Source organism: Fukomys damarensis, unplaced genomic scaffold (genome assembly GCF_012274545.1).
Source record: "Fukomys damarensis isolate Sample0158 unplaced genomic scaffold, DMR_v1.0_HiC HiC_scaffold_17, whole genome shotgun sequence".
Lineage (NCBI taxonomy): Eukaryota > Metazoa > Chordata > Mammalia > Rodentia > Bathyergidae > Fukomys > Fukomys damarensis.
Window position 1 is genome coordinate 70,663,882 of NW_022900929.1, and position 21,994 is coordinate 70,685,875.

Below are 21,994 nucleotides of genomic sequence, written 5' to 3' on the forward strand. Positions count from 1 at the left end.
AAAACAAAAAAAAAAAAAAAAAAAAAAAGACTTATTAGAGGTAGCACAGTTTGTAAACTAGTGTTTAAATTCAGGATTGGTTGCTTCTGTAGTGTGTGGTGAGGACAAGAAACTAGAATAGTGTGTCAAAAGGTGTCCCCATGAGCCAATGTAGGATTAAGCTGATACAAGAAATCAATGCTGTATAAACTTGATCACCTTGGACTAGAAAAGTAGGCAAAGAATGTGCTAGTGTGGAAAATAAAGGGGACAGATGAGTATCAGAAACAGTAGCCTAGAAAGCAGTCTTTCAGTGCTGGGTTGGAATTCATGTACCACCAGAAACAAAACAGGCACACACTTTTTTATTTCTGTTAAAGTTGCTCTAAAACTTGGGATGTCATGTGGAATTTGGGTTTTCTACAGTTTGACAGAAGCTGACAATGCAATATCAGCTTGGAAACATCGTGTTTGCACTGAAGTGGCAGCTTTGCCTGCCTTTAGAAAACAAACAGCAACAAAATAAAACCAAAAATAACCCCATGAGTGAGTATAGGAAACATCCACTTGTTGAAAATATATTTTTGGAAATTTAAGCTTTAGGTTTCTGATTTGGTTTTGAGAAAGATTAAAAATAATCTGTAGAACAATATATTGTAGTTATGTCTTGATCTTTCTTTTCTAATTGGCTGTATTCTATTTTTCTTAAAATTAGAGTATGTGTTACTTTTACCTTACCTTATTTTCTAAATATGTCATTCTTCTAAAATAAAATCTCTACATGTACCGTATGTATGACATATACTCTATATATGACAGTACTGTAGATTTCCTTCTCCCATGTTTTTTTTCATTTAATTTGACTTAACTGAATCTTTTTTCAAATACTTTATAAGTATATTGTCTGTTAGTCTATCCCTTATGACTTCCAGGTTACATCTTTGCTCCATCCTGAAACTCTGCAGCCTAATTATCTTTAGACAGTAGGCTAGAACCTGTGATCACTGGGGAAAAGATCCAGTGCAAGATACTCCCAATCCTACAAATTTCTTTTCTACATAAAAAATTCTTATGAAATGTCGTTATATAAAAAGAACATACAAATATATATGTTCAGTTTTAAAAAAGAATAATAATGAGTACCTGTGTTCCCTTCTCCCCAGATGAAGAAATATACTTTTATCAGTATTTTGCCATTCCTGTGTCTCCTTAATGTTAGCTTCCACTTACCCTGCCAAAGATAAACATTTTTATAATTTTGATATTCTTATTCCCCTGGTCATTTTTATGGTTTTACTATAAACAATAACCCTAAATAATATATTATTTAGTTTTATATTTTAAGAAACTAATATAAGTAGAATCTAGAGAATACATTTTTTCAAAAAAATATTTTGTTCACTCCACATCCTTAGCCATAGTTGGTGTTGTAGTAAGTGTGAAATGATGTCATTGTGGTTTCTGTCTATGACAGATTATCAGTGAGGTGTGATATTTATAAGTTACTGGTCATTTGTATTTCCTGCTCTATTCCTGTTTGCTTTTTGCCCATTTAAAATTTTTAATTAGGTTATTATCTTTTTCTCTTTCTTTGTATAAATTCTGTGGATATTTTGGATATAAGTGCTTTGTTGATTGTCATATAGATCTCCTTTATATTTTTGTGATGTGACTTTGCTCTTTTTGTGGTATATTTTAATAATCATGCATTTAAATGTTTAAATGTAGTTGATTTAATCAATATTTTTTCTATTGGTTTGTCCTTTTTGTATTTTAAGAAATCCACCCTTACCTCAAGTTGTAAAATATTTTCTTACCTGGTTTAAAATTTTTACACTTCGTTTTTTTTTTTGTGTGTGATAAAAACACATAAGTTTGATAATTATTTTTAAATGTATAGTTCAGTAATACTAAGTACATTCATATTGTTATGCATCCACAGATACTGTCCATCTTCAGAATTCTTCATCTTGCAAACTAAAATTATGTACCTATTAAATAATTCCTCATCATTCCTCCCCCAGCTCCTAGAAACCACCATTCTATTTTCTATGATTTTGACTACTATAGTTATTTTACATAAATGGAATGACACAATATTTGTGTTTTTGTGATTGGCTTATTCATTGTTACATGTCCTCAAGATTCATCCATGTTGTAATATATACCAGAATTTCCTTCCTTTTTAAGGTGGAATAACATCACATTGTATGTATACATCACATTTTGCTTATCCATTCATCTGTTAATAGATATTTAGCTTGCTTCTACATTGTGAACATTTGTGCACAAATAACTATTTGATACCCTGTTTTCAATTTTATTGAGTATATATCCAGAAGTCAAATTCCTAGATCACTTAGTCTCTTTTTAAATTTTTTGAGAAACTACCATAATATTTTCCACAGCAGCTATGCCATTTTACATTCTCATCAATGGTGCATTCAGGTTCCAATTTTTCGTTCTTGCCAACACTTTTTTTTTTTTTGAAAGTTATCCTGTTGTGTATGGCATAGTACTTCATTGTGGCTTTGATTTACATTTAATTTTCTCATTTACCTGTGATTTCATCTTAACTTCTTTGATTGTTTAGGATTGTTGTTTAATTGCCAAAAATATGTGAGTTTTCTATCTGTTTTAAATTATTTTCTTTCTTTCTTTTCTTTTCTTTTTTTTTTATACTGAGGATCGAACTCAGGACCTTGAGCTTGCAAGGTAGGCGGTGGTACCACTGAGCTAAATCCCTGGCCTGTTTCAAATTTCTAACTGTATCCTGACACCCAAAATTTTAAAAAGGAGAAGTTTAATTTGGCTCATATTTTAAAAGATTAAGTCCATGGTTGGCTAGCTCCAAGGCAGAAACATCATAGTGGAAGGGTGGAGGAAAGCAGCTCACCATATGGTGGACAGGAAGTAGAAAGAAAAGGGAGCAGTTGGGGAGGGAGATAGTTGAAGAAGATACTTGGTATTACTTCTTTATTTTAAAATGTATTGAGATTTAGATTGTGGCCTAACATAGTCTATTGTATTGTTTTGGGGTTTTTTTGTTTGTTTGTTTTTTTGAGACAGAGTCTCACTATATAGTTGAGTCTGACCTGGAACTCACTATGTAGCCCAGGCTAATCTTGAACTCACAGTGATCCTCCTGCCTCAGCCTCTCCAGTGCTGGGATTACAGGCATGAGCCACCACACCTGGCTTAACATAGTCTATTGTAGACAATGTCTCATGTGTTCCTGAGAAGATATGTTATATTATTGTTGGGCAGAGTATGTGTGTCTGTTAGACCTAGGTGGTACATTGTTTTGTTCAAGTGTTCTATTTCCTTATCTTTTGTCTTGTTTTTTTATCTAGTATTAAGAGTAGGATTTTAAAATCTCTAGCTATATTGTTTACTATTTCTTCTTCAGTTCATTTTTGCTGCCTGTATTTTGATAATTTGCTGTTTGGCATATCCATGTTTGTAGTTGTTGTATGTTCCTTTATGTTAACCAAGAGTATATATTTTTTAAATAAAATATTGTGTGAAAATATTCCTTTCTTTGCCCCTTGTAACCTTTTGACTTAAAAAAGTTTTTGGTCTAATATGAGTACAGTATAGCCACTACTGTTCTCTTTCATTTACTACTTACATGGAATCTTTTTTCATTCTTTTGCTTTCAGTCTGTTTGTATTGGTGAATTAAAAATGAGTCTCATGTATAGATATTTGTTATAAGTTATAGAATGTCTCCCCAAAAAATCTCAGGGATTTAATGGAGGTGAAGCTTTTAGAAAGTGACTGGGTCATAGGGCACTCTATTCATCAGTAGGATGAACGTGCTGTTAGGAGCTGGGGCCTGATTGGAAGTGGTGGGTCACTTCAGGGATGCGTTTGAACAGTGTATTTCCCTCTCTGGCTTTTCCCTTTTCTCTCTACTTCCTGGCATCCATGAGATGAGTGAGCGGCTTTACTGAACCAGTATCAGGGACCCCCAACAAAGCTCCCAATGCCCAATTAGATATGTGATACAGAATGAAGACAAGGATAAATAGTAAAGGAAATGAGTCCTGGGAGGTCGGAGCTTCTGGTAAGCAAAGATCCTGCACCTCCAGACTTGCCAGTATTTATTGAGTACAAAGCAGAAGTGGGGAGCATATGGTCAGGTATGGGGTGATGATCAGAGGTGAAGTGATGATCAGAGGTACTGATGTGAGCAAGGCCTAGCAAGAACAAAAGAAAGCATTCTTGCAAGAAGTGAACTTTAGCTGAATGGGAACCTGTTCTTTTCCTTAGATTAATATTAGCTTTTTATAGGAGATGAGCAAGAATCATAGGGTCTTAAGCTGCAGATGCTATCAGGTAACACAGGCACCCCAGTGTCATTGACCTGGGTTAGTCTCGTGTGGCCAGTGGCACAGAGTTCTCTTTCTGCATGCCAGCTGCAGCCACTAAGCTGTGCACTTAAGCCTGAGACCAGCTCTGAATTATAAGTATATGCCAATTATATTAAAGCCAATTGAATATGATCAAAGCCTGCTCAACACCATCTTAAGGCGGTCTCCCTTCAGGCCAGGCCTTCTACCATGATGTCTCTTCCTTGAAGCCAGCCAACCATGGACTGAATCTTTTGAAATGTGAGCCAAATTAAACCTCTTCTTTAAATTATACATGTCAAATACTATGTCTCAGTGATGGAAAAGCTGAATAAGGCAACAGCATATAGTTGGATTGAGATTTTTTTTGTTTTTGTTTTTGTTGTTTTTAAAATCCTTTCTATCAATTTCTGATTGGAGAATTTATATTTAAAGTAATTTGATAGGACTTCTTCATTTTGTCATTTGTTTTTGATATTTTTATTTTGTTCCTCATTTTCTACATTACTGTTCTCTGTTGTGTTTAGTTGATTTTTTTTTGTTTGTTTGTTTGTTTTTTGGTACCAGGGATTGAATTTGGGTCCTTGTACTTGCAAGGCAGGCAACAGAACCTCTGAGCTAAATCCCCAGACCTCTACTTGATTTTTAATAGTTTTAATAATTTTAATTTTAATCAACTTGTCTCTTCCCTTTGTGAATATTTTATAGCTATTTTCTTCGTGGTGATTGTGGAGATTATATTTAACATTCTAAAGTTATAATATTAATTTCAATTTATACTACTTTAACTTCACTAACATACAAAGACTGTTCTTTTCTGTCTCTCACCAACCCCTTTCAGTTATTGTTGTTACAAAATTATATCTTTATTATGCATGTGTATCTAAAACCATGAGCTAATAACAATTTTTAAAAACAGATTAGTCTCTTAAACTATGTAGAAAACAAAATGTGAAATTATAAACTACCGTTATAATAGTACTAGCCTTTATACTATGCTTTTTAAATGTATCATTCTTTTAAACCATAAGAAAACAAAAATTAGCATTATATTTTTAAAATAATACTTTCATAGGTCCTTGTATATTTATCTTTGCTGAGATATTTATTTTTTAATATGACTTTGAGTTACTGTCTAGTAACTGTTCATTTCAATATTCAATACTACCTTTATTATTTCTTATGGGCAGGTCTAGCAGTAACATGCTCATTCAACTTAAATTTAGACAGGAATAACACTAACTTTTGAACGACAGTGTTGCCAGACATAGGATTCTTGATTAATGGTGTTTTTTTCTTTTAGCACTTTGAATATAGGAGCCCACTGACTTCTGGCCTCCAAAGTTTCTGACGAGAAACTTACTGACAACATCATTGACAGTCCCTTGTATGTAATAAGTCGCTTATCTATTGCTGTTTTCAAAATTTTGTCTTTGTCTTTGGTGTTCAACAGTTTGATTTTGTTGTTGTTTTCTCATTTTAATGTTCTTGTTTTACTTGGAATTCCTGCAGTATATTTGCTAGGTCACTTGATGGTGTCCTGTAAGTCTCTATCTTCAAGTTTGCTGACTTTTTTGTGTGTTTCATACTCAAATCTGTTTTTTAATAACCTCCAGTGAATGTTTCATTTCATTTATTATATTTTTCAGCTTTAGAATTTTTGGTTTAAGTTTTCTCTCTTCTTATTGAAATTTCAGTCTTGTTCATATGTAATTTTCTTGGCTTTCTAATATCTTCTGGTGGTTCTTTGAATAGTGTAAGACAGTTGCTTTAAAGTCATTGTCCAGTGAGTCTGACATCTTGTCTTTCTTTGGGATTGTTTCTGTTTTATTTTCTTTTTCCTTTAAAATGTGCCACACTCTCCTGCTTCTTTAAATTCCTTGAGATTTGGTGAAACTGGAGATTTGAATTTAATATTATGGTAACTCTGGAAGTCAGATTCTCATTACCTAAGGTTCTATTTTCTATATTTGTTTTAATTATTATAGACTGTATCTATGTCAATGATCAACCTGAGGTCTAAATTTAATGTCATCTTAGTTCTTTCTGAGCCTGTCTTTCCCTGGACATATATAATGGTTAATTTACCCTATATATTTAGCTGCTTTTTAATGTCCTAGTCTTTAGTATCTAGCTTCCAAAAGGAAGAAAAAAAAATGAAGGGGCTAGGGGTACTTTAAATTTCTTAGAAGTCATTTGAACCAAAGTGCGTGGGGCTTTCAACAATTAAAAGGACTGCCTGTGTCTCACCCTCATGAACAGAAATAGCAAACAGTTTTGAGACTGTGGATCCCCAAATTTTGGAGAATAGAGTCTGTATTGACCACCCTTGCAAGCTATTTTAGAAACACGTGCATGGCTCTCTTCCAAGGGGTTGGTGGGGAGTGAGTAGCTGCTACTAAGAGCTTAACTTCACTGCAGTTTTCTATCCAAGCATAACCCTGAAACCTGCAGGTCTTAACATTCTCCAGAGGTCTCCCCAACACTCTCCCCAGTCTTTTTCCTGTTGTACTTCATCAAATTAAAACTATTTTTCATTATTTTAAATAATAGTTAGATCATTGGATATTTGATTTTAATGAATTATTGAATTTTAACATTTTCTGCATTTGTTGAATAATATTGGTTTTCTTTAATCTGTTAATGTTTGACTACATTAATAGATCTATCTATGTGTTGAAGCGATTTTGCGTTCCTGGAATGAACCCAGATGGGGTGTGTGTGTGTGTGTGTGTGTGTGTGTGTGTGTGTGTGTGTGTGTGGTACTGGGGTCTGAACCCAGGTCCTCTTAATCTAGACACCTGCTTTGCCACTGGGTTACATCCCCAGCCCTTTTTAAATTTTGAGACAGGGTCTGACTAAATTGCCCAGGGGGCCTCAAATTTGTGATCCTCCTGCTTTCAGCTCCTGAGTAACAACTTACAGATAATACTTTTATTTTTTAAAATTTTATTGTATGCTATCTAGATATACATAAAGATCACATTCATCATAGGGAATTTGTGCCTGTACATAATATATCTTGATTCTTCTTTTCTCCCCATTCCCCTTCCCACTTCAGCCCCTCTTCCCCTCATTTACAAAATCTGTGTTTCTATTTTTCCTCCTATTCTCTGTTTTTTCTTTTCCCTCTCTTCCCTTTCCCTTCACCCCTCCTTTGTTCCTCTTCCTATTTTCCAATGTCTGTTATACATTTGTTCCTTATTTATCCTTTCAGTTTCTCACACAGGAGATACAATGTGATATTTAAACATTGCTGACTTTGCTAATCTTCTGATTAAGATATTTGCAAGCAGGTTTACAATTCAGTTTCACTTTTTGCAGTTTCTTTGTCTAATTTTGATATCAAAGTATCAAGATTTTACTAACTGTATAGAATAAGTAGGGAACATTTCCTTTTTTCCGTTTTCTGTATAAGTTCATATGAGATCATAAAGATCCAGTTTGAGAAAACTTGTCTCTTTTCTTTTGTTTTCTGAAACAGTCTTGCTATGTGATTCAGGCTGGCATTGAGCTCGTGGTAATCTTCCTGCCTCAGCGTCCTGAGTACTGAGATTAAAGGCATATGCCACCACGCCTGGCTGAAAACTTGTCTCTTAAGCTCCCTCAACTTGCTGTTTGTTGTAAAATAAAAATTTGAACTGTTGATTCGGTTTCTGTTGGTTGTAGAGCAATTAAAGCTTTCTATTTTTTCTAGAATCAATTTTTGTAATTTACAGTTTTTTTGGCATTTATTTCATCAATTTTACAAGGTTGTTGTCTTTTTAGTTTTTGTGTCTTCCTTTTATGTCTTTTATTGTTTAATTTCTCATCTCATTCCATGTACTTAATTTCTATATATCTCTATTATTTTTTTTTTGGTTTTACTCTATGGTGTTACTCTTCTAAACATAAAAATTAGACGTACTCACAAGTTTTCAGTTTTTCTTTTTCTAATGTATATATTTAAAGCTGTAGGTTTTCTCTATCAGTTTTGCTTTATGCTATATCTGTTGACATACAGTAGATTTATTCTCATTTAGTGTTTAGTACTCTAAAGATCTTGTTGTACATAAAGTTTAAAGATTTCTTTCTTTAGTTAAAGTTAAATAGTCACAGGACTGGGGATTTAGCTCAGTGGTTCTGGCACCTGCCTCACAGGTGCAAGGTCCTGAGTCTGATCCCCAGGACCAAAAAAAAAAAAAAAAAATTACATTCCTTAGATACATTTTTTTTAAAAAAATGCAGGTGCATTTATCAGTTTCCCATTCTGTTCTGTCCAGTTTTCCTTATACACTTTTGAACTATCTTAAATTCACCCAAATGTGAAATTGTCACGTTTTACTTATGAATTAAACCTGTTATTTTTATGTAATGAGCCTCTTTATCTTGAGAACGACTTTTTGCTCAAAGTCTGTTTTGTCTGATGGTAACATAGATGCTTCATATTTCTATTGCTGATTTGGTTTGTGGGTCTACTGAATAGGAGTGGCTGGGAGGAAGCTGACTGAAAATTACAAAATGAGTCGTCTTGTTCACCTGATTACGGGAAGTGTCCTCTGCAGCGAAGACCCTTGGTGAGCATTCACACAAGACTGAATGCCCTTATACTGTGTCCATTGCAAAGGTCCGAATGCAAACTTCTTCAAGTACCTGACCTACTGTCCACGATTTGGTATAGTTCTGTGCTACATTCTGCTCACATACCTGCTCTTTCTACTGGAAGAAAATAAATTCTTTTTCCTTTACTCTTGTCTTCAAAATACTATAAATACCTTTCTTTGGCAAAATCTAAAGCAGAACTTTGCTAAGAAAATATTATAGGAACTGTAGTACTGTGGCTTCCATAGTCTCTGCAAAATGTTGTAAGGCTCTGCAATGCAGAGAAGAGTTTAGAGTGGAGATAGATATAAGCATAGCAGAGTAAGCATCTGTTTTCTGAAGAGTTTTCTGAAGACTCAGAGGTGGTCAGAGTACCAATAATTCTTTAGAAAATAAGTATTTCCAAAACTGGATTTTTTCAGTGACTATAAATGTGAATGTATATGTGTTTGGTTTTCTTAATGGGAGTTCTACTTTCCATCTGCTTTGCTTACTATAACTGTGACATAATTTATTTACAGTATTTTGCAGTTCACTATTTAGATTACTTCCAGTTTGTCACTGTGTAAACCATACTGTTATGAATCTCTATTTAGATAAATACATATGCACAGTTCTAATAGTTTTGTTAGGATAAATGCTAGGAGGCAGAACTGTTTTATTAGAAGGTATGTATATTTTTAAGTGTTATTCATTCTTTCTAACACTGAATTTTATATTCATTATATATGTGTACACACACACACACACACACACACACACCAGTTACAATAACCAAAATTGTTATCTCCTTTTAATTAGTGTATTTTCCTAGGAAGATTGAGTTTCTCTCCTATTTCTACTAGCCATTCTGATTTCTTTTTTATTAGCTTCTTATTTTCCTGTTGAGAGATACTCACACAGAGCTTTCGTCATGACGGCATCAGCAAACAAAAATATGCGAGCTTGTCATCACTTAACATCTGTTGTATGGTTTATGGAATTCTTTTTTGTTTCCAATATAAACATTCTGTTAAATAATTTACTTACGAGGTACAAGATCCCAACAATGAATGTAACTGTACTGTATCCCTAAAATGTACCAATAAACTCAATTAAAGCTGAAAAAAACATAAAAAAAATAATAATTTACTTACATCTTCCAATACTCTGGTGTGGCAGGACATGCATTAGTCCTTTCAACCCTCTCCTCAGAACTATCTAAGAGTCTTCATGGTAGTGTTGTGAGATCTATTATGTATAATCATCTCATTGTAACTATTCTATTCTTGCTCTAAATTTATTAAGATTCATCTTTATGAGTTTATTTTGTTCCTTTTCCTTTTATTTTTTTCTGTATAAAATCTCTTTTGCTGTTACTTTGTAAGGCATTCTCAGTTACTCATTCATACAAATTTTTTCTGTCCTTTAAAATTTTTATTTATTTATTTATTTTTAAACCGGGGATCAAACTCTGGCCCTTGTACTTGCGAGGCAGGTGGTGGAACCACTGAGCCAAATCCCTGGCCCTGTCCTTTATATTTTATTGTTAGAAACATAATAGTTTAAGAAAAAAGTAATAGTTTATTTTAATTTTAGTTGCCAAGAGACTACTTCCTAGGCACTGTGCCTTTTTTCTATAATGGCTCCAATATAATCAGAGTTTTTGTTTATCTTGGTTTAATTTTTCTTTTCTTTAAAAAATATTTTGTTTACTATTTAGTTATTTTTGTTTGTTTTTGTTTTTTTGAGACAGGGTCTCACTATGTAGTTGAGACTGACCTGGAACTCACTATGTAGCCCAGGCTGGTTTCAAACTCACAGCGATCCTCCTGCCTCAGCTTCCTGAGTGCTGGGATTACAGGTGTGCACCACCAGGCCTGGCTTACTTTTTAGTTTTTGAGACAGGTTCTCAATATGTAGCCCATACTGGCCTTGTATGTTTAATCTTCCTGCCTTAGCCTCTGGAGTTCTCCCCCTCTTTCTTCTTTCTTTTCCTTTGTGGTACCAGGGATCCAACCTAGGGTTTTATGCATGTTAGGCAAGTGCTCTACCCCTGAATTACACACTCAGCCCTTTTTATTCTTTTATTTTGAGACAATGTCTCATTAAATTGCTCAGCCTGGCTCAAATTTATGATCCTCTGGACTCAGAATCCTGAGAAGCTGGGATTAAAAGCATATGCCATCATGTCCTGCTCCTTGCGCGACTTTTTTGTGTGATACTTTTCTTTGAACTTGTGTGCATTTCATTAGTTACCAAATTTATTGACATAAAATTGTAATATCCCATATTAGCTATTAAATATCTATAGGATTTTCAGTGATGTTCCTTTTCATGTCTATCTTGGTAATTTGTGGTAATTTGTGGGTTTTATTGTTTATCTTCTTTGGTAAGGTTTAGGTTATTAAGTTGGTCCTGTTGGTCTTCTCTATTTCTAGTTCATTCATTTCTATTAGCAATAATTGCACCTCAGGTAAACCTCATTGGCTACAATACTATTACTGTGAAAAGCCATTAGATCATTCATTTCTGATATTTATTTCCTACTACCTCTGCTTTTTTTATTTTTTGAGATGGGATCTTTCTGTGTTGCCTAATCTGGCCTTGAACTCATGGACTTAAGTGATCCTCCTGTTTCCACCTCCCTAGTACTAAAATTTCTTTTTATTGCATTTAATTTGTTCATTTTCTTATATCTTGTGGATTTTTCAAACATCTCTACTTTCTGTGTTTCAAGGTATTCATTTCTTCTAAATAAGCTTTTAATGTCATATTTTTAATATTTCAATATAAGTAAGATACTATACAATAACATTGATTCAATACTTATTTGAAAAGTGTCAAATAAACTAATAATAATTAGATGAAAAAAGACCTTGCTCTGTCATACACAGTATGGTGACTTTTTATAAAGCTGTTTTGACTAAGATAGTGTAATACAAATAGTTGGAGAGACAAACTGATGAGTAGTTCAGAACATTTATCATATCACTTAGATCACAACGTTTTCTAATTTCCATTGTAATTTCTTCTTTGAATTATAGGTTATTTGGAAATGTTTTGCTTAGTTTCCAAACTTTAGAAGTTTTCTAAATACCTTTTTGTTACAGAATTCTAATTTAATCCTTTATGATCAGAGAACATAGTCTTTGTTACTTTAATACTTTGAATTTTATTGAGATCTGATTTATGAATCAGTGTGTGACTTATTTGATAAAAGTTCTATAAATTTAAAAAGAATATGTGGTTCTGTAATCAGGTCTCAGATCAGGCTTGCTGATTATAACAGTTAGATCTCTTACAACTTTACTTACTTTTTTTGTCTGAAACGTTTAGAAAATGGAAAAAATTCCTAGAATGATATAACATGCCAGAAGTGTCATGAGAAAAAATACAATACTTTTATTAGTACTCTTATAAATATAACATCATAACTACAAAAGAAATGAGATAACGGTTAAAAGTTATCTCACAAAGAAAATTTTGGGCTCAGATGTTTTGTAGGCAAATTATATTAGAAATTCAAAGAACTATTCACTCCAGTATTTTATTACAAAATTTTCCTGAAGACAGAAGAGGATTTTTCTAGCTCATTTTATAAAGTTAGTGATCATAAACTGATAATAAAACCATCCAAGGGTAATTATAGACAACACATTCATGAATATGGATAACTTCTAAATAACATTAGTGAAGTTAATTCGACAAAGATACCACAAGCTTCAAATATGTTTATATAAAAAGAAAAGATATATTATTCAATACATGGATACAATAGAGATAAAAAATTATATGATCATCTTAATGGATGCAGAAAAAATTGATAAAATTCATTATCCATTTATATTTTTAAAAGCTTTTAGTAAACTACAAGTAGAAGAGAACTTTCTTAATCTGGTAAGATAAATTGTATCTACCAAGTGAAACCAAACTATAACAGATGTGACCCCAGATAGGGAAATATTGGCAATACTCCCCTTAGAATCAAGTTTTACCCTCTGAAGTCAGAAATTGCACCCATTGTCACTTCTATTCAGCATTGCATTGAATTCCTAATAATGGAAGAAAATTAAATACATAAGGATTTAAGATTTAGAAGTATTTGTAAATTGTCATTTCTGTCTGCACATTTAAAAAACCAAAAGTACATAAAATTTACAAGGAATAAGAGTCCAGCGAATGTTTCAGCATGAATCCAATGTATTAAAATGTTATAGTTTTTTAACCAGCAACAACTGGAAAACATAGAAAGCAACAAAAAAACCAGTCATAGTTAGAAACAAAAACTATAATGTACTTACAAACAAATGTTATTAATAAACCTTTCTCCACCTCTCCAATTTTACTTTACTGAACAGAATCTACTAAAAATGGAGAGATAAGCTAAGTTTATGGATTTAAAAATTAATATAGTGCTATTGATTTCCTCCCAAATTGAGCTATAAGTTTAATGTAAGTTTAGTAAAAATTCAGCCAACATATTGATAAGATATCTAAAGGGTTAAAATAGTCAAGACTGATAATAATCAGAAGAATAATAGGAATTTGCAGTACTATAGGTCATACTTATGATTAAGGTAGTGTCTTTTTGGTGCTGATATAAGAAAACTGGGAATTGTTCAAAAGCAGTTCATTATGTATTTGTGTATAAATCTTATATATGACAGATATCATGGCAGAGTACTTGAGGAAATAAAGGGCTTATTCCTCTGAAAAGTTTTGTGACTCATACAGAAAAAAATAGAATTCAATTTCTGTCTCATACCTTATACAAATTTGATGGACTGGAAATATTAAAAGTGAAATTTAAAATTTAGAAGACTATATGAGGTGTAATTGAAAGATATGGTACATATTTATTTAAAAATAATTGATTATATAGTAGACAAATTACCATTAATCTCTTTCAAAATACTCCCCTTCACTTCAAATATACTTATCCCCTCATTTTTGTCACTTTCTGAACCAGTTCTGCAAGTCCTCTTACCTGCATGTCTTCAGTTGCATGTTCTGGTTGCCTCAATGTCCTGAATCATTTCAAAACATTTGCCTTTCATGGTCATTTTGATTTTGATCAAGAGACAGAAATTGCACAGTACCAGATCCAGTGAATAAGGTGGATGAGGACACGTTGGGTTGCTTTTACGAGCCTGCCTTTCCATCGGATGGCATATAACAGTAGCATTCACCATATTTTTTTGTTATACCTTGTACAGACGCAAAAGAGGACTTTCAAAATTGCTTCAGGGTTGGGGATTTAGCTCATTGGTTTTGCTACCTGCCTTGCAAGCAGAAGGTCCCAAGTTCGATCCATGGTACCAAAAAACTGCTTCAGGGCCAGGGATTTATCTCAGCGGTTCAGTGGCCTGCCTTGCAAGCACAAGGACCTGAGTTCAATCCCCCGTACCACCCCCCCAAAAAAATGCTTCAGAGAGTGACAGGGACATGAGAAAAAAAATAAAGTGAGAGTGTTTTGAGAAGGAATAGCAGTGTGTCTGAAACTGCAAGAAATTTAAAAAATTTAAACATTTGCTGTATTTTAAAAATCATATCTTATGCATGATTATCTTTAAGATCTTTTCATAGGAGTAATTTCTTAAACATGACATAAAAAGTGCTAATTATATAAGAAAATAATAAAATCTGTTACATTAAAATTAAGAATTAACTCTTCATCAATAGTATCTTAAGGTAAATGAAAAACTAACACTAAACTAAAAGATTCTTTGGCCACATATACAAGAATGAACTAGTATTCAAAATATATAATTGACAATGTGAAATAGGAAGAAAGGGGCTAAAGGTGTAGGGAAAGTGGGAAGGGTAGGGGAAAGCTAATAAGGGAAAAGAAAAAATATGAGAAAATGAAAAAATGGAAATGAAGTATTTGTAAAGGTGGAGGGGTGAAGGGAGGGCAGGGACAAGGGGAGAAAATGAGAACCAAGACCTGTCATGTAAAGGTACAAGATCCCAATAATGAATGTTACTGTACTGTATACCTAAAATGTACCAATAAACTCAATGAGAAAAAAAAACTACAAATCAGTAAGAAAAAGTCAAACAATTGAAAAAATGGACAAAAGACATTGCTCATATTGTTAGCAGTTAGGCAAATATGTATCAAGACCACAGTGAGATACCATATTGTTCCAGTGTAATTGACAAAAATCAAGAAGTCGAACAAATCTAAGTGGTGGATCAATAGTATGTATAATAAATTACTGGTGTAGGGTGGGAAAAAACAATTTTGCATCACATTGTAAAGTTGAGTATTGTACAACTCATAAATTCCATTTCTACATGCATTCCTGAGAATACCTCTTGAATATCTATAGTTTGGTGCCTCAAAGAAGTATTTCGGTTTATAGAAAGTTGTGATTTAGTTTTCTTCTCTGAAAATATTTTACTATCTAAAATGCTATGTCTACATAGAGTCCATGATTCACAGCAAGTATGTACCTAGATCATAACTATAGGCCAGGAACTTCAACAAATAAATGTATTATCTTCAAAGAGGGCCTTCTTGCTGAGGCTGAAACTGGGTTGGCAGAAGGCACCAGGAACAAACATAGATGAATAATAAAAACAGTATTAATTGTGATCACCATATATTAAGCGTGTACTGTTTTTCAGATTTTTAAGTCTTCAGTTAGTTAATATTGCTTCATTTAATCTTCATGAAGTCTCTCTGACGTAGGTACCACTATTATCTCTTTTTTTGTTGTTTTTCGTTTTTTAGTTCTGGGGCTAGAACATGGGGCCTCATGCATGCTAGGCAAGTGCTTTTCCACTGAGCTGTATCCCCAGCCCAATCTCATGTTTTGGATGGGGGCTAGTGAGCTATTGGGAAGTAAAGTAATTTTCACAACTTCATATATGTTGTAAAGTTGGGATTTAAACAGAAATTCATATACTCCAGTATACTTATACTCCAGTATAAGTATCATAGAATCTATTATCTTTCAGATATGAAGCCAATTTTTTGTTAACTTTAAAGTGAGAACAATTCTGATTCATGGGTAGAGGCACTGGTTTATTGTCACCAAATGCTTTGTGCTGATGTTCAAAAGATTATTACTGTATATTTATTTCCATTAATTAACAGCTAAAATTAGACATTAAGATTTGTAATATAGTGTCATTTTATAAATCAATAATATAAATCTATTGATGTGAGATATGTATCAATGTGATCTAAAAACTCTTTTAAACATAGGCCAAGAGATAACAGTTGCCTTGTTTTTCTCTGCTTATAAGACTTCTTTCCAAGCAAATATATTTTCAGAAATTTGGGTAACAATTATTTAAGAGCCCAAATGTTTCAAAATGAGCATTACTGTTTTAGTCAGTTTGAGTTGTTTTAAGAGAATATCATAGAATGACTGGTTTAAACAACAAATATTTATTTCTCGCAGTTTTGAAATCTGGGTTTAATTAGGGTCCCAGCATGGACAGGTCCTTGGTGAGAGCCCTCCTCCTGTCTCACAGATGCTTGCTTCTTTCTGTGTCCCCACATTTCATGGTGGGGAGGGTGTGCTGCTTCCCCTCCTTGTGGGGATACCAGTCCCACCATGGAGGCTTTACCCCGGTCCCTTAATCTTACTCCAGTTTCCTCCTAAAGGCCTGCCCACCAAATTCCATCATGTTGGGGATTAGGGGTTCAACATATAAATTTGAGGGGGGAGTGGATCCAAATGTTTAATCCATAGTTATTAATTATTAAGGACTTATTTGAAGGTAGGTCCTATGTCTGATCTGAAGAATTAATTGGTGTAGTTGATGCAAAGCAAATGAGTACATTTACATCTTGTTAAGGAGAAGATATTCATTAGACAGGAAGAATGATACAGTAGAAAGATCTGGGAGGAAAGTTTGATACCTGAGGCCTAATAATCTGAGGTTGACAGTTGCTGCCTCTGAACTTGGATATGGTGCTTCCTCGTTAGTGACATCTTGGGCAAGTAACACAATTAGAATCTTAGTTTCCTCATGTGTTAAAAATATAGATAATAATAAATGCCTTGCTGAGATATTAACCCTGGGCAGTGTTACATCATTGGCTTTAGTTTCTTTGCATATACTGTTAGCATCCCTGAGAATCTGTGATTCTGAGCCTTCTCTATATTTCCTCTCATGTATAGTCTGTTTTAAGAAGTGTTGCAAGGATCCTTTATATAAGTAAGTTTACTTCTAGAGAAAGTATAAACTAAAACTTCATTATTCACACGTTCCAAAAGCAGACTGATTTGCTTTGATTTTCTTTGTCAGCAAAGAGAAATCTCAGCACTAACTGCATTGACTTAGAACTTTCTTGAGAAGAAAATTCTGCTTGATTCAGTTACACAGTCAGAAAGCTCCACTCAGATCTTTCTGGAATATGATATGCATGGCATTAAAATAAGTCATTAGAATGAACATATCCATTTTCACTGTGTGTCAGGTGTTTGACAGTTGAGAGGTACACATTTCCTGGCAGTTGGAGATGATTAAACCAGTTGGTACTTTGTTCAACAGGTGGATTTTCAGAAAAGTCAGGTGAGTGGAGCTCAGAAGAGGAGGAACCAGTGAAAAAGGCAGGACCTGTCCAAGTCCTTATTGTCAAAGATGACCATTCCTTTGAGTTGGATGAAGCAGCACTGAATCGGATCCTTCTCTCGGAGGCAGTGAGGGACAAGGAGGTGGTTGCAGTATCTGTTGCTGGAGCCTTTCGAAAAGGAAAGTCATTCCTGATGGACTTCATGTTGCGGTACATGTACAACCAGGTTGGTAAGAGGTGCCTTAAAAGTCTTCTTGTTTCTATGCCTTTTCCACTTTGTGTTTTTATTTAGTAGAATTCAATATTTCTCTTAGTATGTCCTTTGAGTATGTACATAAATATAAATACTAGGGTGTAACCACTCCAGCCTCAGTGCTGTGGGGACAAACTACACAGACAGCTTTTCTCTGGAGCTGCTTTACAGTATTTCCTGTGAAAATAACGTAAGTTTTTTTACTCTTTTAAAAATAGACACTAACATAATGATATGATTGCGAACTTTGCCTATGTTTAAAATGTCAAGTGACTTTTGCCATATCTTTTTTATTGTAATAACTTCTTTCCAACATTTTCCAAGAATACAGAAAAGTTAAAAGAAATTGGTAGTGAACACTTGGATACCCACCACCTATATTCTTCCATTAACATTAATATCCTTGCTTTATCATATGTCTTCATCTATTCATTCTTCTTTCTAACTATCCATCATTCTATTATATATATTTTTTGAGACAGGGTCTCACTGTGTAGTTGAGACTGACCTGGAACTCACTATGTAGCCCAGGCTGGTCTCAAACTCATAGTGATCCTCCTGCCTCAGCCTCCCGAGTGCTGGGATTACAGGTGTGCACCACCATGCCTGGCCTTCGTCATTCTATCTTATTTTAGTAAATTTCAAGGTAAACTTGGGACACCAGTATACTTATCCATAAATATTTTAATATATACCATCATTATATATAAATATATCACTTTTTGTTTTTATTTTGAGATAAAGTTTTCATACAGTGCAATATATAAATCTTCAATGTGCATTCGCTGGTTTCTGACACTTGCATATACCTGTGTAGTTCAAAACCCATCACTGTTACCTCAGAGAGTTGTGACTAGCTTTCTTTCCTCTGTCAGTCCTCACTTTACTCCATTCCCAGAAAAAACTAACAGTGTCGCAGTATTTTAGAAAACAGTGTGATACAGAAGTGAGTTTTTAAAGAATCTAAAATAAATCAAAAGCAGAGTACATAGGAGATTAGGTTGGGAACAGAAGGTTGAGAATGGAAAACATTCTAATACCAAGAGTAATTCTGATGTAAACATGAATGCTGAGGTATAATAGAGTATGCAAAGAAGTTGGTATTATGTATTTGTATAACAGTTGCCCACTTTATATTGATCTTTTATAGATGAGGTATTTCTGAACAATTTTGTGATACTAATTTTAATACATTTTATATCTAGCCTCAGTTCAAACAAATGAAGAACAGAACTACGAAAATACTTAACGATTTCAGAGAAAGCAAAACTCTTACTAATCCTGATTTCTAAGATACCCAAAGAACTGTGTTATTTAATGCAGGCAGGAAAATGGAATGAACAAAATTAACATATTTAGTACTGGTTTGGATTATAGAGTTTTAGGCATATTCATAGTTTTAACTATTATACATTAAAATGTAGTACTCATAGCATGTTACTGGTGGTAAAGAGTGTTTGCTTGAAATAAAAGTGCACAGATTTTCTTATCTTTTTCTTTTCCTGCACCTAAGAGAAAGCAAGACAGAATATGAACACTTGCTTTACTGTTCCTTGAATAAGGGCATCTATCAGTGGCTTTTGTAGACCAAATTTTACTTCTGTTTCTGTATATATAATTGTCATTCTTTTTTTTTTTTTTTTTGTACCGTGGATCAAACTTGGACCTTGCACATGTGAGGCAGGCAGTGATACCACTGAGCTAAACTCCCGGCCCTGTCATTCATTTTTCAAATGGCAAAATTTGATTTTAAATGTGACAGTCGGCCAGGGATTTGGCTTAGTGGTTTTGCCACATGCCTCAAAAGTGCAAGGGCCCGAGTTTGATCTCTGGTACAAAAAAAAGAAGTGACAATCTATGTTTTAAGCAGTAAAATTGTTTTTAAGCTGGTCCTATATCTGGAGCACTCAGTCAGTAATTTTTGAAGAAATATAAGAGTAAATATAAGAGTAAATGAATAAAACAAGCTACATTTTCTATCTGCTGAAGTAGCCATTTATGAATTTTTTTTGTTTTTCAAAATTATTGTTTGGGTTTACAGTTTTTATAAGTATCTCAGGCAAACCATTGGCCTGAGTTGATGTCACAATAATGTTATCTTCCTGTGAATTTGTAATGTACTAAATTATGTACATTGAAGTACATATCCCAAGACTCTTTCAGGCAACATTTTATGAACTTAAATTTCTACATCAGTTAGTGTTTATTGACTATTTGCTGTATGCCCTGCATTGTACCCGATCCTGTGGAGGACACCAAAGATGATAGTTTTCAATCCTGGGCATCTCATGTTTTGACTAAGGAAACAGAATTAAGATACATGACATGTTAAGAGCATCATAAAATGTGAAGGTTTGTATTTCTGAAGGTAGTTCAAGGAAGGGGTTTATCTGGATAGGCAGGAGTTATCAGGAAAAGCTTCATAGAGATACTGACTTTGAAGATGTGCAAGATCCATATGAAAAGAGAGAGGGAAAAGTAGCATTTTAACTAAAAGGAATGAGTATGTTTGCATTAAACAATGGGTATACTTTCTCCCATAGGGTGGAAATTATGTATTGGGAATGAAAAGGAAGAAAGGCTTGAGTAGGCCAAATAACAGAAGCAATTCATAGAAGAATCAAAACTGAACTCTTTATGGGGTTCTAAAGTTGCTTTGTAGAATAAGATATAATTAAAATTTCTATTATATGGATTTCTTATTAATTCAAGTAATCTACTACCAAATTCTTCTGCATTCGTAGTTTTATGCTTTAGTTAACATAAGGTTTTAGATTTGGGGATTGTCTGATGAATTTAAAAACTCCTAATTTAGTCTCTGTAACATATCAAAATTAGTGTAACTGCTATTAACCAAGGTCACCGTTGACTTAATTACTAACTCTAAGGGACTCTTTTCTCTTTTTTGTTTCACTTGATCTTCAGTTCTTAAAACCAACAGTTTCTTCTATTCAGTCTCCCTTTGGCTTCTCAATTGTATCCCATTTGTATCTGTACCTTTCTATTCTTCCCCTAGTCTGGCCCTGGTTCGGGCTCTCAGTCGCATTTTAGACCTTCACATAACCCCAATTTTTGTCCTTTCCAGCTATCCTTTCTTTTTCCCTAACCAGTCCTTCACTGGTTCTAGAAGAATCTTTCTGCCATCAATGGTGACAGTCCCTTTCTGCTGCTTCCTGACACCCATCACTTGCAGGATAACTGCCTCAGGCCCCAACTGCTCCTTTCGGAATGTGGCCATCTCTTCAGCCCCACACCAAAGCATTTGTATATTTCCTGACATAATACACTGTCTCTCTGTTCCTCCTTCCCCATCTTCCCTCTCTCTTTCTTTCCTTCCTTCCTGGCCTCTTACCTTCTTGCCTTGAGTGCCTTCTCAAGTTTGTTCATTTGGAAAATTCCTAAATACTTCTCAAACGTCACCTCTCATAAGAAGTCTTATCTGATCAAGCGTAAGGTGTTCTGTTTCCTGTGTTTCCATTTGTGCCTCATATACACTTCCATTTTGAGCCACATGTATCGCATCCTAGTGATTTATTAACAGATCTCTGTGTTAGGCTGTGACCTCCCTGTGGTCTGAATGGTATCTTTTTATTTCTGTATCACCAGAACTGAGTATAAAATGTAACAGATGTTTGCTCCCCCATAATTATTTTTGGAATGAACAAAATTGTTGCTTCAATGCAATTGATGTGTATATGTTGTTTCCTTTTGACTAGAGTTAGAGAAGAATTGGAAAATATGAATGAAAAAATTGTATACACATATCTAGTTCCATATCATAGACTTTATTAAATTTATAGGAGTCAGTTGATTGGGTTGGAGACTACAATGAACCATTGACTGGATTTTCATGGCGTGGTGGATCTGAACGAGAGACTACAGGAATCCAGATATGGAGTGAAGTTTTCCTAATCAATAAACACGATGGTAAAAAGGTATGGCACTAACTTTTAAAGGAAATTGAATTTTTACTTGCAACAGTAACCTGGAAAATGCTCTTTTGAAAACTAATCTTGGCCATTTGACATTAAGCTTAAAACATTTTGAGGGGTAGCATCCTAGCATGAGCTCCCTTTATCGTTTTAATGGTCATGGTAGGCAGCAACATAAGCATAGTACAGCAGCAAGCCAACAATTTTACTTTGTTTCAATGTTGTATTGTTTCTTCATGTTGAATTACCACTGAAAATCATTACAGCATTTAACTGCTAGTAGATGTATTTTCTTTGGCTAGTAGATGTATTTTCTTTGGCTTTGTGGCATGTCTAAGAAATTATGCATTAAGTATTCACCAATAGTGGTTCTCTTC

The 21,994-nt window shown here is 33.9% G+C and overlaps 1 protein-coding gene across 2 annotated transcripts in view; it reads left to right on the forward strand.

Annotated features, from left to right (window-relative positions):
- Atl1 (atlastin GTPase 1) overlaps positions 1–21,994 on the forward strand; it is a 67,601-nt gene that overhangs the window by 14,711 nt on the left and 30,896 nt on the right. For both annotated transcript variants that reach the window (XM_033765173.1, XM_033765172.1), the window contains exons 3-4: positions 17,411–17,658; positions 21,486–21,620. In XM_033765173.1, the coding sequence (XP_033621064.1) occupies positions 17,411–17,658; positions 21,486–21,620 (383 nt within the window). The remainder of the gene's footprint in view (positions 1–17,410; positions 17,659–21,485; positions 21,621–21,994) is intronic.